At 32.3% G+C, this 16,542-nt stretch overlaps 2 protein-coding genes across 5 annotated transcripts in view; one reads left to right on the top strand and one right to left on the bottom strand.

Annotated features, from left to right (window-relative positions):
* The first annotated feature begins 2,886 nt into the window (after nt 1–2,886).
* On the top strand, nt 2,887–4,219 carry LOC101899013 (cyclin-dependent kinase 7). Its single transcript, XM_005184301.4, has 2 exons — nt 2,887–3,071; nt 3,145–4,219. The coding sequence occupies exons 1-2, from the start codon at nt 3,018–3,020 to the stop codon at nt 4,105–4,107; spliced, it is 1,017 nt and encodes a 338-aa protein (XP_005184358.1). The 5' UTR covers nt 2,887–3,017; the 3' UTR covers nt 4,108–4,219.
* A 3,252-nt stretch (nt 4,220–7,471) lies between these two features.
* Nucleotides 7,472–16,542, bottom strand: part of LOC101899866 (phospholipid-transporting ATPase ID) — a 145,583-nt gene continuing 136,512 nt past the window's right edge. For all 4 annotated transcript variants that reach the window (XM_059121691.1, XM_059121688.1, XM_059121689.1 and 1 more), the window contains 8 exons: nt 15,010–15,168; nt 14,798–14,949; nt 11,021–11,244; nt 10,734–10,959; nt 10,291–10,394; nt 9,967–10,215; nt 8,687–8,806; nt 7,472–8,617 (listed from right to left, as the gene is read on the bottom strand). In XM_059121691.1, coding sequence (XP_058977674.1) covers nt 8,321–8,617; nt 8,687–8,806; nt 9,967–10,215; nt 10,291–10,394; nt 10,734–10,959; nt 11,021–11,244; nt 14,798–14,949; nt 15,010–15,168 — 1,531 coding nt within the window. In that variant the 3' untranslated portion in view covers nt 7,472–8,320. The remainder of the gene's footprint in view (nt 8,618–8,686; nt 8,807–9,966; nt 10,216–10,290; nt 10,395–10,733; nt 10,960–11,020; nt 11,245–14,797; nt 14,950–15,009; nt 15,169–16,542) is intronic.

Here is a 16,542-nt window from a genome sequence, read left to right as displayed (position 1 = left end):
TTTTTTCCACAATGGCATCCCACCACACTTTGGGAGACTTTTTAGTATTAATGGTGTATGTTGATTTTCTAATTTCATCATTGAAAGTGGAATGTATTTCATCAAAAGAGGGGGTAAAATTCGTTTTGTTGAGTGATTTCAATAGTTTATTTTTAGCTAAAAACTTTTGGTTTTTAATTTTACTGATGCCAATGATGCTAATGACTATGGGATAATGATGGCTTCCCCCAATAGTGCACGGTTGTACTTTCCATGTGGTGTCTAAAGCCGTATTCGTGAAAGAAAGGTCCAAAACAGAGCCAGTGGTATCACTTAGACGTTTTTTAAAAGTAAAGTGACCATTGTTAAGATGATAAAAGTTAGATGAATCGAAGAAACTTTTCACAATGTTACCTCGGTGTGAATTAAACGAGTCTCCATAAGATGTATGTCTTGCATTGAAATCACCACAAATTAATACATCGGTTCGTAATTCAAGAAATGATATCAGTCTTTCGAGCTCTTGTTTTATTTCGCAGGATTTAATGGAATGTGGAAAATATACTGATACTATCGTAAGATTGTTTGTGATATTTGTTGTTTGGCAAATAATTATGTCCAAATTTGTTTGGAATTTAATTTTTTTAAACTTGATGTTCTTTTTTAAGAGTATGGCAACGCCGCCATAATTGTCTTTTCTCTTTTTTGACACTATGTTATAATTATGTATATTTGTGTTATTTTGAGATTCATCTATGTTAAAAATTTCACTTAAGACACAGATGTCTATATTGAATTTGTTCAAATAAAATTCAAGATAATGCTTGTTCTTATTAAGACTTTGTATATTATGTTGTAAAATATTCATGGATCTATGTTTGTTTTAGTTTTTTGGGAAGAACTAGATGTTGGAAGTTGACTGTTTTCATATTGATTTACTATCTTTTTTGTATTTTTTTCAGTACGAGTTAACAATGTTTTCCTGAAGTTTTCTAGGATATCCAAGCCTTCCGCGCAATTCAATGAGGTGAGTAATTGAGACATTTGCTTTGTAAATACTGACATGGTTTTTTCCAGCTCCGAAACTTTGGAAAATGATGAATACTCATACACAGGTACTGAAGGCGTAATATTTATCGGACTAGCAACGGGATGATTCGACTTTATACGAGGAGCCGCTACTTTGCTGTATTTTATTTTCGTAATCCTTTTGTTGATTTCTTCATTAAAATTAATTTTTGGTTGATTGGTTGTTTTTCTAATTGGAGGAAAATTGGAATTGTAATTATTGTCTGCCAAAATATCATAATAATTTTGGGTTTCGGGATACTTTTGTATAACCTCTTTCCTGCTCAAATTGGAAAGAGTCATGATTGATTTTATGTTCCTTTCAGTTTTCCATCTTGGACATATTTTTTCATCCATAGCATTGTGATCATCTCTGTTGCATAGGATACATTTTGGTAAATTGCATTCTTCTTTGCATTTGGTGGTAGACAGGCATTCTTTACATTTTTGTTCCTTGCACTGATTTGGGCAGACTATCAATTTGCCGCAGTCAAGGCAACGTTTTGTAGATCTACAACGTACAGCGATGTGGCCAAGGCGTCCACAATTTTTACACAAACGTACTGGGGGAACATATAGGTCGGGTATGACTCTAGTACCACACATAAATATGTACTGAGGAACTCCATCGCATATAATTCCTACTTTGACCGTTTCAGTCTCTTCTATTAAATCATTTTCCACTTTTCTTGTGAATCGGTAAACTGATATCACATCAATGTCATTATTTTCTTCAATTGAATTTTTAATGGTTATACCATCAATTGATTTAGGAACATTTTTAATAATATAAAATTTTTGTATAAATCGCTCTGGGATTTCAGCTTTTAGACCTATTTCTTCTAGTCTTTTGTTTTGTACAAAAGAATTTGCCAAGCCGCAGTTATTAAAAGTAAGGCGGAAGGTGTTGTAGCCAACGTTTTTGCAAACATATGTAGTGGGCATTTGAATCTTCTGAAAAAGGGCATATAGGTGTAATTCACAGTTTTTTCTTCTGGAACTTATGGGTGTTTCCGAAGTAACCATAACATAAAATGGCCCTGGGTGGTGTTGTGGATAAAAAGTGTTGGTTTTCATGGCGTTATAGTTGGAATCGAATTTTTGTGTAGATTCAGACTCATTGGATGAAGCCTGTGACATATTTGTGTTGTTAATAGGTTCTCCTTCATTATTTATAAATTTTTTGTTTAAATTTGAGATCATATTTGCGCGACGTTTATTGGGGTCCCAGAGTGGTTTCGGCTGGGGTGGCGGATCCCCATCCATTTTGAAAAATTTTTTAATGGAAGACACAAAAAAAAAAAGAAATAAAAATGTCGTTAAGCAAAAGGAATGTATGTGTGTATGTTGTTTTTGTTTGTTTATGTGTTGTTTTTGCAACGCAAAGCGAAACGGAGTTATAAGCGCAGTCTAGCATCAACAATTGTTGAGTAGCGACTGATACTCTTTTTTTTAAAAAATTTTGGCGTCCATTTCAGTAAGGTTTCACCAGTCCGATTTAGACTGTTTTCTTTTGGAATTTTGAATGTTGACATTTTATCGCATTTCTGCTAATTTTCCGTTCCCTTATTTTTTGAGCACACCTAAATGAGAATGGCATTTTGTACTGTTCTCTCTTCTGCTAGTTTTACTACTAAAAAACTACTGGAACACAACTTATATTTGCCTTTACAAGTGAATTATGTGAACTATTGTATATGTGGTTGCAAAGAAAAAAAAAACGGTAGTTCCGCGCTCTTTAGTGAAGATGTTCAATTTTCCTCACGTCTCATTCGTAAACAAAAGAGTACCCCGAGTCTTTGCTTTCTGTTTATTTTTTATCGAGTATTCCTTTGTGGCCTTCATATTCGTTTCGTTGGGACGTTTTTCGTTTTTGTTTACCACGCTCGCAACGAACAACCAACCAAACAAACGAAAGCGCGGTTCCTGCCTGTTCCTAATTCCAAGCAATCAATACCTCTGGTTCTAAGATGGACAACAAATTGACCCGCTATGAGAAGATTGCCTTCTTGGGTGAAGGTCAGGTAAGTGATATGCAAAGGCTTCAATTCTAAACACAAAACTTCGATGATGGAAAACATATTTCTTTGTTTATAGTTCGCCACAGTCTATAAAGCTCGCGATGTGCTGACAGAACAAATTGTGGCTGTGAAGAAGATCAAAATCGGAAGCAGAGAAGAAGCCCAGGATGGCATAAATCGCACAGCCTTGAGAGAAATCAAGTTACTGCACGAGTTACAACATGAAAATTGCATTGGGTTGCTGGATGTTTTTGGTCACAAATCAAACGTGTCATTGGTATTTGACTTCATGGACACAGACTTGGAAATCATCATCAAAGATCCCAAAATTATTCTAACCCAAGCTGACATAAAAGCATATATGGTGATGACACTTAAGGGCCTGGAATATCTGCACATGAATTGGATTTTACATCGAGATTTAAAACCAAATAACTTGTTGGTGAACTCTGAGGGCATTTTGAAAATTGGTGATTTTGGTTTGGCGAAATTTTTCGGTTCCCCTTCACGAATTTACACACATCAGGTTGTGACACGTTGGTATCGTGCCCCTGAACTGCTGTTTGGTGCTCGGCAATATGGTACCGGCATTGATATTTGGGCGGTGGGTTGTATTCTGGCTGAACTACTGCTGAGAGTACCATTTTTGGCTGGTGACTCGGATCTTAATCAATTGACCAAAATATTCCAGGCTTTGGGTACACCCTCTGAAGAAACATGGCCAAATATAACAAAATTACCCGATTATATGCAATTTGTTCATTTTCCTGGTGCACCACTGTCAGAATATTTCACAGCTGCCCCCGATGATCTAATACACTTGGCGGAAAAGTTGTTGGCTTTGGATCCGCAGAAGCGTTGTAACTGTACGGAGGCACTGGAAATGCCATATTTTAGAAATAAACCGGCACCCACACTGGGTCATAAACTACCCTTACCAAGTTCGAATAAACAGAATGCCGATGAAAAACCAAATTTGAAAAGAAAAATTATGGATGCCATGGAGGGTGTTGGTAATCCCAAGAAACTTATATTCTAATGAGTTAATGTATTCGAATCAGTGTTGATTCTTTATTGCACTTACAGTTAAATAATTTCTTTAAGAATGTTGTCATTCCTCCAACGAATTAAAAATATCGTTTTTGTTTTTTTTTAAATACCATTTTGTTTTGATAAATAAATAAAAATATGAAAAAAATATATAGATTTAAATATTTCACCATGATTTAGAATGAAATATTCAAAAAAAGTAGCTTGCTACCATGGTACAATGAAGAGAAGGTAGGTCAACTCTGAAAAAATTGCAAGTATAGAGGTCTACCTGTTTGGCTTGTAATGTCAGAATTAGTTAGTATCAAAACAATAAAAAATCAAACAACTTGTTGCATTTATTTGGAATAAATAATTGAAAACCGCGATAACTGAATGAAAGGTCAACACTTCTTTTCAAAATCATGTTCTATATATCTCTTATGGTTTATTTCGCGACAAAAACTGAAGACTTTGTCGATGCATACGTTGCAATAAGCATTGTGAAAACACCAGAATTTGAACATTTTCTGAACAATTTTTTTATTATTGAAAAGAATACGCACACATAAACAAATGAAGTTGACATATTAAGCCAGAAAAATAAAAAAATTGAAATCATATGGTAGTTCTGCCCTACCTTGAATTCATTGTACCATGCTTGCTACTCCGATGCGCAAAATTTCAATCTTCAAAATTAACCTAAGTTTGACAAAAATGTACATGGTTCTAAAACTGAAATTAAATTAGCCACTGCGAAAAAAAAACACTGTTGAATCGGAATTGTGTATATTCTAACGGTCATTTATGTAAGCAGATACCTAAAATCATGGTACAATGAAGAGAAGGTAGGTCAACTTTGAAAAAATTGCAAGTATAGAGGTCTACCTGTTTGGCTTGTAATGTCAGAATTAGTTAGTATCAAAACAATAAAAAATCAAACAACTTGTTGCATTTATTTGGAATAAATAATTGAAAACCGCGATAACTGAATGAAAGGTCAACACTTCTTTTCAAAATCATGTTCTATATATCTCTTATGGTTTATTTCGCGACAAAAACTGAAGACTTTGTCGATGCATACGTTGCAATAAGCATTGTGAAAACACCAGAATTTGAACATTTTCTGAACAATTTTTTTATTATTGAAAAGAATACGCACACATAAACAAATGAAGTTGACATATTAAGCCAGAAAAATAAAAAAATTGAAATCATATGGTAGTTCTGCCCTACCTTGAATTCATTGTACCATGCCTAAAATTATGTTTTCAAAATTCAATAACTGTATTTTATATAAAACCGAGTCAATGAAACGAATTTTGCTAAATCGATTGGAAAAGGTTTTCATCACATACCTCGTCAAATACAAAAACTGTTTTTTTTAATTTCTACAGTTTGTGGTCAAGTACAGTTCATTTATTATCTCATAAATGTAGATCATGTTTGGAAATCGTTTAATTGTGGAAAAGTTAATCAAATCGGTTAATGATTTTAACTATTTTAATGTAGGTGCGAGATATGGGCAATCTAAAAAAAAAAAGATTTAACGTGTTCAAATTTCGACCAAATTATTTAATTTATTTATATAAATAGACCCAATCCTGCGACCATAGGCTGTTTTTATACCCTCCACCATAGTATGGAGGGAATATTAAGTATGTTATTCCTTTTGTAACACCTCGAAATATACATTTTAGACGCCACAAAGTATATATAATCTTGATCAGCATAAAATGCCGATTGAACAATAACCGTCCGTCTGTGGAAGTTGCTCTAATTTTCGAATAAATTGAAATATGTTGATAAAATTTTACACAAATGTGTGTTTCGTCTGCGGGTCTTTTGATGTTGAAAATGGGCACCATATAACTGTACCTCCCTATATTCGGTATTTTGCCGATTTTATCGCCATTATTCATCGGAATTGTTTCAAATTTCGTATTTAAAGTTCCTAATGGGTCCTACAACCTCTGACAGAAAATTGTCTATGCAGGTCCAGGTCTTCGTGTAGCCCCCATATATTGGTACATCCCTATATTCGGTATTTTGATGATTTCAGCGACATTATCAACCGGAATTGTTTCAAAATTCGTATTTGAAGTTCCTAATAGGTATTACAGTATATTACAGAAAATTGTCTATTCAAGACCAGGGCCTTGGTATGGCCCCCTCTGTACTTTGGTTATTTTAGATACATTATTCTCCGCAATTGTTTCAGTTTTTGTATTTGCATTTCTTAATGCGTACTACAGCCTGTTACAGAAAATTGCCTATGCAGATCCATATCCTCGTATAGACCCCAAAATATTGGTAACTCCCTATACTCGATATTTTTAAAATTTCAACAGAATTTTTAAATGATTCTATTTTTAAATGTACAAATTCGTTCCAAGTTGTTCGGTCCAGGCAGAACATACTACTTTTTAACTTTTTTAACATAATATAGACTTATGTAGAACCAAAAACAACCTTTTATTTTTTAATGATTTCAGAAATCTTTGACTCCTTGAAGTGGACTAAAAATCCCATCACTCTACTTTGCATTTTGTTTAGAACTTTTTGTCTTTTGATATGATTTATAAATGATTTAAAAATACAATACAACCAACCAAAATGAGATTTTTTAGCAAAATGCTCTAAAAATATCTAAAAATTTGCAATTTATAAGATCCATCATCTCTTAAATAAAACACACTTTGCAACTTTTATATTTTGATATATCATTTTATTACCGTTTAGTTGTTGTTGTCGTATTGATAATTCAACTTAAAACTTAAATCACATATTTTTTCACGTATAACGTCGATTTTAATACAATAATAAGGTAAGAATAAAAAATAATAGTTATAATAAATAAACACCAAAAATATAATTCATTCCTTGTCCATTCCGTCCACTGATTTTAACCTAACCTAAAATATATATAACTGAGATTGAATTCATATATAAAAATTCTACATTACTATGCGTACATAAATTAGTTGTAAGTTAGAAATAGAAACGAATGGTAAACCCAAATTAAGTTTAAAGAAAAATGGAAAAAAATAGCAAATAAATTAAAATAACTATGACAAAATAAACTATAGACTTATGCATAAAAAACACAGCAAATTCCCCTAAGTGCGTTATACTATGACGGTTTTTTGTTGCTTCTTCTTTTAAAGGGAAATCATAACACAGTGCTATAGAATATTAAATTACAATGTTTGTATTATTAAATATATTAGCAATATAATCTTTAAAGATGTATAGTTTTCAGTTAATTTCAACACAGGAGATATTCTTTCACATTTGAAAGTGCGGAAATAGAGAAATTTCACATCCTCAAATAAAAAATGAAATTCCATCGAAAATTAGTTTTTTACATCTCGTTTAAATTATATTCAATAATCTATAGCTCTGTGTTATGACAGCACATTGTAAGTAACCATTTCAAAAAAAACTTATAATCCTGAATATATTCGTCAAAGTCCTGCTAGTAAACAACTAAATAACATGCTATATATGTATGTATGTATTTAAGTGAGAGTGTATTTTTGTCTTCTATTAAATATATGTAGGTATATAAATGTATGTAAGTATGTGTAAAACAACCAAAAGAAAATTTTGTGTTTTTTAACTTTTGACATAGAACTGAGTTTAATAGCCAACAATGTTGTTTTTTTCCATCAGGTGTTTGTTTGAAAGAATATAAATATATAGAAGAGGTTTTGTGTTTTGTTTTTTCTTTTTGGTAATGTTTGTCACAATTTACAAATGGAGGCATGTCGGTCGGTATGTATGAATGTACGTACTTAGTATGAATAGATCTTTTTTTAACGATTTGTTTTATCGAATACCCTAAAAATAGTGTTTAGAAATAGTTTTAGTCGTAGCAGCAGATCATCATCTCTGGTATTTTTTTTAATATTAAAGCTAATGTGTGTTTTGTTGGTTTTTTTGATTTTTTGAAAAATGTTTTTTGTTTTCTAATCAATTCGTGTATATATCAAAAAAAAGTTGATATATATTTACATAGTATCTTTTTTTCTGTTTGACCTTATATTAGAATTATAAATTAAATTAAAAAATCGTTAAGTCTAAATAGTTGTTGTAGTTGTTTTCAATATTCCTACGTGTTTCTTTTCCAACAATGAAAAATAATTGAAGATTTGGTTTATGTTCGGCTATCTGCTTGGGCATTTGTGATTTCCGTTTGAGTTTCTTGATGATTTTGTTTTTTAGAGATTTATCGTATCTAAATCTTGGCAAGGAGCACGTGGACTTATGCCATCGTTGCTATGGTCTTGATTGGTTAAGGCATCATTGAGTGCTGTAGCCGTTGTTGGATCTACTATATCTACATCTGCAGCATTTTTATTGTTATCACGCACACTGTTATTGTTGTTAGTCTTGGCATCTTGGTGGGCAGCACCGGAACTTTGCACCTTTTTGCTACCCAAACCTAGTGGGAAAGCAAACTCTTGCGGCAATTTTCGCATAATTTTACCCGAAGTAATAAGACGACCAAAGCCCTCCTGCAAAATGTTAAAAAATATAATATATTTAATTAGTGTTTAAGTTGAAAATTTATTTTTTAGCATTACCTGGTGGGCAAAAGCGTAACCTGAACGTAGCGACCGCCTTGATCTTCGTGAAGACGGGGCTCTTGTAACACTGCTGGTGTGTCGTGATTTGAGGCTTGCTTGACGTCTCTTCATGCGTATCTGCAAGAAATTTTGAATATAATTTTAGTATTTTTATTATATTTAGAAATAAGTTCCAATGGGTGTATTATTTTACAATTTCTTAAAATGGTTTTATTTAATGGATTCAAAATTGCGTACAGTCCATCGATTCCCCAAGACAAAAAGTTACATAATTCCCACCACAAATGAAGTATATAGAGTTCATCCAAAGTAGCAAAAATACTTGAATTCTACAACGGATTCTATAAAGGAGATTAAAAATAGGCGACAAGTCATGACCAAAATGAATATTGCCTTTATTGCCAATTACCGAAACCGTTCCACTACACCGAGGAAAGGTATTCAATAATACCAATAAGGTATAAGGAATATCGCCTATCTATGATTATCGGGAGGTTTTGGAAATCGGAATATGATTGCAAGCCCCTTGCTTGGAGGGTCAATATGTTTGAAAATTTGTAACTTGTATACAATACAAAAAAATTGGATCCTGCAATTTTCGAAATTTAATTTAAATTCAAAGGCAAAATACATAGAGTGTTGGGCTACACTCTATGTATTTTGCCTTTGAATTTAAATTAGTTTGAAAAAGTTTTCTTTCAAATTTGCCTTCAAGTTCTACAATTATTATACAATTATTAATTATTATTAAAATGGGTCATGTAGCCCCTATATAATGGTATCTCCCTATTTTCGGTATTTTGGTGATTAAAGCGATATTATTCACCGGAAATGTTTCAAATTTGGTATTTGAATTTCGTGATGGATACTAAAGCCCAAGACAGAAAATTGTCTGTGACATTATTCACCAGAACTGTTTTAAATTTCGTATTTAAAGTTCGGAATCATTACTACAGCCTATGACAAAAATTACTTATGCAGCACCACGTCTTTGTAAAGCTTCATAAGGTTTTCATTTGAGCGGTACTTTTCGGCTGATTTGGAAGGTAAAAATAGCTGCCTTTTTACTTGTTTTTCTCCTAAAAATTCTGGAAAATTTAAAAAATAGAAGATGAAGCCTATCTATTAGTCCAATTTGTATGTTTGCATTCTTTACTTTCTGAAAATCTAGAATTTGAATCCCTAATAAAATATAGCAATGCACCCGCTTAGATCTATTACGTTGGACAACATTTTCCTTTCCTTTAAAAATCATATAAACAACTTCATAAACTTACCATATCGGCTAGGCTTGGTTGTACGTCTATTAAATAGAATTTGTACGCTAATACTGGTGTCATTATCAGCACCACTGTTATAAACATGGTGGCCCAAAATGTTAAATCGCCCATGGCCATGGTAAGTGAGCCCACATAGGGGCCACCAATCACATAATTGTAAAAGTAATCGAGCACAAAGTACCAAATCAAACTACCCCATATGGTTATGTGGTTGGCTATTGTCCAGTACGATGTATATAAGGCTATCTGCAAAACAAGAAACAAAAAATATTAATTTAATGTAACAAATGAGTAAAGTATATTACAATTTTAAGTACATACCTGTGCTGTATTATCAATAATTAAAATAGTGGCTACAACCGCTCCCAGAGTCATGTGATCACTTAAAATTAAACCATTTGGCGAAACGCCTTTGTGATAAGTACCTGTAAGAGATCAAAGTAAGTTTCAATCAACGAATGTACTCAAACAATGAATGAAAAAGGCTTCGAAAGCAATTGTAATCAACGTATTGTAAATTTCAATATTAAAATTGGCATGCTCTCAGTAATTGAGAAGTAGGATTAGAAACAACTTCCAAAAACTTGCAAAATTTGGCGTAAAGTCAAAGAGCTTTTAAGAAAAAGTATCATTTAACTAACTTCTTCTCTTTAAATTCGCTTCTTTTCACGGAAAACTTTTCAAGTCTGACAATTAAATAAAATAATTATGATACTTAGATTACAATTGCCTTCGATTCGACGACATGCAATCCCCTCACTTACCATAGGGTATTAAAAATAATATTAAAGAACTAAAGGCACCATGTAAAACACTATACACAAATTCTTTGGTATTAAACAATTGACTTCTTAGGCCCGGGGTATACAATTTGGGATATTCCAGACTGTGTTTATCAGACACATCCTGTTCGAATACGCCCAGCGCCAGTACCGGCAGAGATGTATAAAATAGATTATACACCGATATAAACATGGGATCGAAAACAGTCTACAAAAAAATAGAATTTATTATTAATTTTGCTTAATATTTCAACATCAGTGTTACTTACCTGTGCACTGAAGCCACAAAAAAATGAATACCAACAATGGCAAAGGGTAAATGCAAAGTTTTTATAAAAGAAATAACGCAAGAATTTGCACATGCGATAATAGGACCAACGTCCATGCACCAATAAAAGTCTTTGTAAGTAACGAAATTGGGCAATTGAATAATCGCTTGCCAATACAGCCTGTAAACCCTCTTGTCCAGATATACCAACACCAATGTGGGCGGCTGAAATGAGAGGAGAAATTCAAAAAAGTCGTCATTAAAATAGAAATTAGCAACTTTTAAATTAGAATCAAAATCAATATCTGCTTTTTGGGGTTCTTCTTCTTAAAAATCATTCATTCATAATTTGGAATAGAGATGTGCTAATAAATTTTGCGATTTCATTCTAAAAAGAACAAAGAACCTTATCTCAAAATTCATAAAAACAAGTAAAATAGTATCAGTAGTAATCAAGTATGATTATTAAAACTGTTGACCCTTTATGAGGGAGGTTTCGAAGCAGTTGGCCAATATTGACCAATTCGTATCCAACCTAATACTGATAAAAATATTACAACGTTACAGATTTGGACTATATCGACTACTTCCTTCACTTTATATGAGACTAGCTGTACCCGGTGCGCTTCGCTACCCCTTTTGATTTTATATGCATTCAAATTTTTATTTACGAATATATGTTGGTTAAAAAAAACAAATTTAAAAATTAAAAAAAAATTATTGCACGACTTCAAGCGTAAATAACCAAAACCATTAGAAAAGCAGTAACATGACATACATACACGAAATGTTTGTCCTTCGGATTTATTTATTTCATAGCAAATACCAAGCGTGCAGTAAACTGCAATCTTTTGAAGTTGAGTGGCATTTCTATTGCAATTAGTGAATTCGAGATAGCAACATACTTCGCCGTAATAAGTGTATTTCAAATCAATTGATGTGTTGTTTTTTAGTGTTAGCCTAAGGCGTTGTGGGTCAATGGTTCTTATTAAAATCATATCCCAATCTGATCCGATTTAAATATAATTTTAAAAAATTACTTTTACACCAAATTCCGCCACACCTTTCATATTTCATTGAAATTGGTGCGTCAAATATGTGAAGTCGGCCGATAATATATATGGGAGCTATATCCAAATCTTAACTAATTTTACACATACATTTATTATTGTAACCAAATTCCGCCACACATTCTGAACTTCATTGGTATCGGTCATATATATCATGTGTGGTGATTTCAATATAATTTGGCAATTTTTTCTGGTGCCAGATTTTGTCTCTCTCGCTTTGGGTGCATCAAATATGTGAAATCGGCTGAGTATATATATGGGAGCTATAATCAAATCTGAGCGTATTTGAATATAATTTGTCAAATTTATTTTTGTACCAAATTTAGCCACTCATGCCGAATTTCATTGGAATCGGAAATACGTATCGTGTTTGGTGCATCAAATATGTGAAATCGGCGGAAAATATATATGGGAGCTGTATCCAAATCTTAACCGATTTTAATATAATTTGACTAATTTATTTTCTAATCAAAATCCCGTTACATATTCCAAATTTCTTTGGAATCGAACATACATATCGTGCATAAAATACATGAAATCGGTCGAATATATATATATATATATATATATATGAGAGCTATATCCAAATCTGAACCGATTTTCATATAATTTGACAAATGTATATTTGTTTTAATTTCCGCTACACATTCCAAATTTCATTGAAATTAGAGATACATAGCGTGTTTGGTGCATCAAATACATGAAATCGGTCGAAAATATATATGGGAGCTATATCCAAATCTGAACCGATTTCAATTTAGTTTGACAAACTCATTTTGGTTCCCAATTCCGTTACTTATTTTAAATTTCATTACAATTGGAAATACATGTCGTGTTTGGTCCACCAAATACATGAAATCGGCCGAAAATGTATATGGGAGCTATATCCAAATCTGAACCGATTTCAATATAATTTGGGAAATCAATTTTTTAGATAAAATCTATCACACGTTTCAAATTTCATTGAAATTGGGGATACATAGCGTGTTTGGTGCATCAAATGCTTGAAATCGGCCGAAAATATATATGGGAGCTATATCCAAATCTGAACCGATTTCAATATAATTTGACAAATTTATTTTCGGATTAAATCCCGTCACACATTCCAAATTTCATTGGAATCGAACATTGTGTTTGAGGCATCAAATGAACGAAATCGGTCGAAAATATATATGGGAGCTATATTCAAATCTGAACCGATTACAATATAATTTGGCAAACTTATTTTTGTTCCAAATTCCGTTACGTATTCCAAATTTAGAGACTGTATCTTCAACCAATCAATAGATATGTGCATATAAAATCTAAATTTTTGGGAGGTACCTCCGATTCTGGTGCTATATCTCCAGTTCCAAGTGGAAATTCAAAAATGTATATAGCCTATGTTACTTTCAGGCGATGTTGCCGTATATATGGAAATTTTCAGGAAAATCTATTCAGCGGTTTTCGAGTCCATAAATTACAAACAAACAAACAAACATACAAACATTTTCCTCTTTTATAGATATAGAAGAAGAAGATATATGTGGACATTTTTAGAAAGTGTGAAAATGTGCACGAGGTACCAGACATAGCGAACCGATTATTTCATTTTCATGCTTCATCTAATACAGATAAAAACATTGGTATGTGCAAGCCATTAATTCTGATAAATTACATTTTGTTTACGTTTTGTTTTTCAAAATCTTTAACCTTATGTGGGGGCGGTACCAGAAGAAATGGTCAGATCTCTACCATTCTTAGAACACATCTTTTGTTGATGTAAATATTGAGATGTACCAAGCCTGAATGGAATCGGATGTTAATTTATCATTTTATGAGCTACTAATACTTAAAACATTTGATCCTTTGTGGGGGAGGTACCAGAAGCCGTGAAACGATATATTCCATCTTCACCTTGGGTTAATAAAAATATTGTGATGTGTGTAATTTGAATAAAATCGGATGCTTATTTCGGATTTTTTGATCGTTTTGGTTATTCAAAACTTTGACCTTTTGTGGGGCAGGTACCAGAAGGAATTGTCGAATCTCTACCATCTTCATAACAGATCTTGTGTTGATGAAAATATTGAGACGTGCCAAGTCTGAATGGAATCGAATGTTAATTTCGTGTTTTATGAATATTCAAACTTTTGACCGTTCGTGGGGGAAGGTACCAGAAGTAGTGGACCGATATATCCCATCTACAGACCTTTGGTTAATAATGTGATGTGTGTTATTTGAAGAGAAGCGGATGTTTATTTCGGATTTTATGATCGTTGTGGTTATTCAAAACTTTTATCCTTTGTGTAGGAGGTACCACAAGGAATGGTCCGATCTCTACCATCTTTATAACAGATCTTGTGTTGATGGAAATATTGTGATGTACCAACTCTGAATGGAATCGGGTGTTAATTTTATGAGCTTCATGAATATTCAAAATGTTGACCCTTTGTGAGTGTGGTACTAAAAGGATTGGAATGATATATTCCATCTTCACACCAGACCATGTGCTAATAAAAAATATTGTGAAAGATGATGAAGTATAAAATATCATTTTCAGATCTTTAATCTCCCCTGACGTCAATTCGGGAAACCTCAAATCTAAATGTTAGAACTGCCAAATTTGTTTTACCATCGACTAATAGAGATAAGTCGGTATTGGTAAATTTAGAACATTGGGAAGAAAGTTTCATATATGAGTCATTCTATACTTGACATTTTCTTACCTTTAATCATTGAGACATCGTTGGCACCATCACCTATTGCTAAGGTAACTGCATTCTTGGCACGTTTTATTAATTCCACCACCAATGCCTTTTGCAAAGGTGTGACTCGGCAGCATATAACAGCCTTGCACTGGGAGGCAATATCGAGAAATCTAAATGGATAATACAATTTAGATTTTTCCACAAAATTGAAATTATTTGTATGTCCTTACCTTGATTCCAATTCTGGCGATAGGCAATGGACCAAAGAATGGCCATTTATGACAATTGCAAAGCCAGTGTTTTCCTCCACAATTTCATCATCCCTTAGCGCATTTCGTGCTGCACTGCCACCTTTTTCCAATGTGTCATACAATTCATTTGTTTCAGCACTATATGAATAAAGAAAAGTCGAATATTAGAATGTTATTTTCAAAATTCAAGAAATAAATTAACAACAACACACAAAAATAAGTGTTAATATTTTTTTGAGGAATGTGTTACAAAAGCATTTATGGTTGGAAAGGATAGAATAGAATTTTGAGCCTACGGAATAAGCCAAACATTTAAACTACATAGTTTTAGAACATATCAGTTGTTAATTTAATTTTGTAAGTTTTACTAAAATGCCAAAGGAATGATAAATTTATTTACAATTTTTATGGGCGAACAATGCATGTATGTTGTTCCTTTTTTTGTAACTATGAAAAATAATTAAATAGGCGTTTTTTATGAGTGTGATTGGTACAATAAAATTATAACATTAACAACAAGAACAATAACAACAACACAAACTTATATATTTAATAATTATTGTATAAATATTACGTTACGGGCGAAACAAGGTACCAATAGAGGGGGAAATCATCCTTTGTACGTTTTTCAAAAAGAATCTCAACGAATAAAATTAATATTTCAAATTTTAATGGGAAAAGATTTACAGTATTCAAGATAAACTAAGCTAGATATAAATTTCTTAATAAAATAACAAATCTAGCAAAAAAGTTTATATAAAAAAGAAAAAAAAGTTAAAAATAAAAAAACTACGTTTTCATTTGTTTGCTATCAAGAAAATTCAAATAAAAATTCTAACAAACTTCTTTCTTGAAAAATGTTCAGTAGAATGTAGAAAATAATTTTTAGAAAGAATTCTAACAATTTTTAATAATGGCATAGAAGAAACAATTCGATTAGGACATAGATAATAGCCAAATTGGCTTAAAATGTGGTTAAATTCTTATGAATACAAGACTTAAATTAGAAATTGGGCCTTTTTAGCAAAACAGATTCTACACATTGAGAACACGCTATTGGAAATTCTCAATATCGTTTCAGACGCATGTCAAAGAGACCTATCTTCGAATCATTTATTATCGATTGAGAAATCTTATTACTACGTTACATTCGTAATTATTATTGGTCAAAACGAGGATATATGTTGAAATTTCCTTTTCCGGGTTAAGTCAAAACTTTTGTTTTTCTTTTACTAGAAAGTGAATCACTTTCAGATCGCATTTATTATCCGATTGAGATGAAATTTTCCAAACAATATTTGTTTGGCCCAAGAACAAACCCTTTTAAAATAGGTGATAATCGGATAAGAGCTATAATTCCCATACATATCTTCAACTGATTTCGTGTTAATTGTGCACCAAATGACCAATATCAATCCAAAAGTCCTGAATTTTGGCACATCCGACCGAATTCAGTCTTGACATCGAATTCGGAGAAAATCGGTTCAGATATAGCTCTAGCTTCCATATATA

This window comes from Musca domestica, unplaced genomic scaffold (assembly GCF_030504385.1).
Source record: "Musca domestica strain aabys unplaced genomic scaffold, Musca_domestica.polishedcontigs.V.1.1 2, whole genome shotgun sequence".
Classification (NCBI taxonomy): Eukaryota; Metazoa; Arthropoda; class Insecta; order Diptera; family Muscidae; genus Musca; species Musca domestica.
This window is presented reverse-complemented; position numbering and strand designations above follow the sequence as displayed.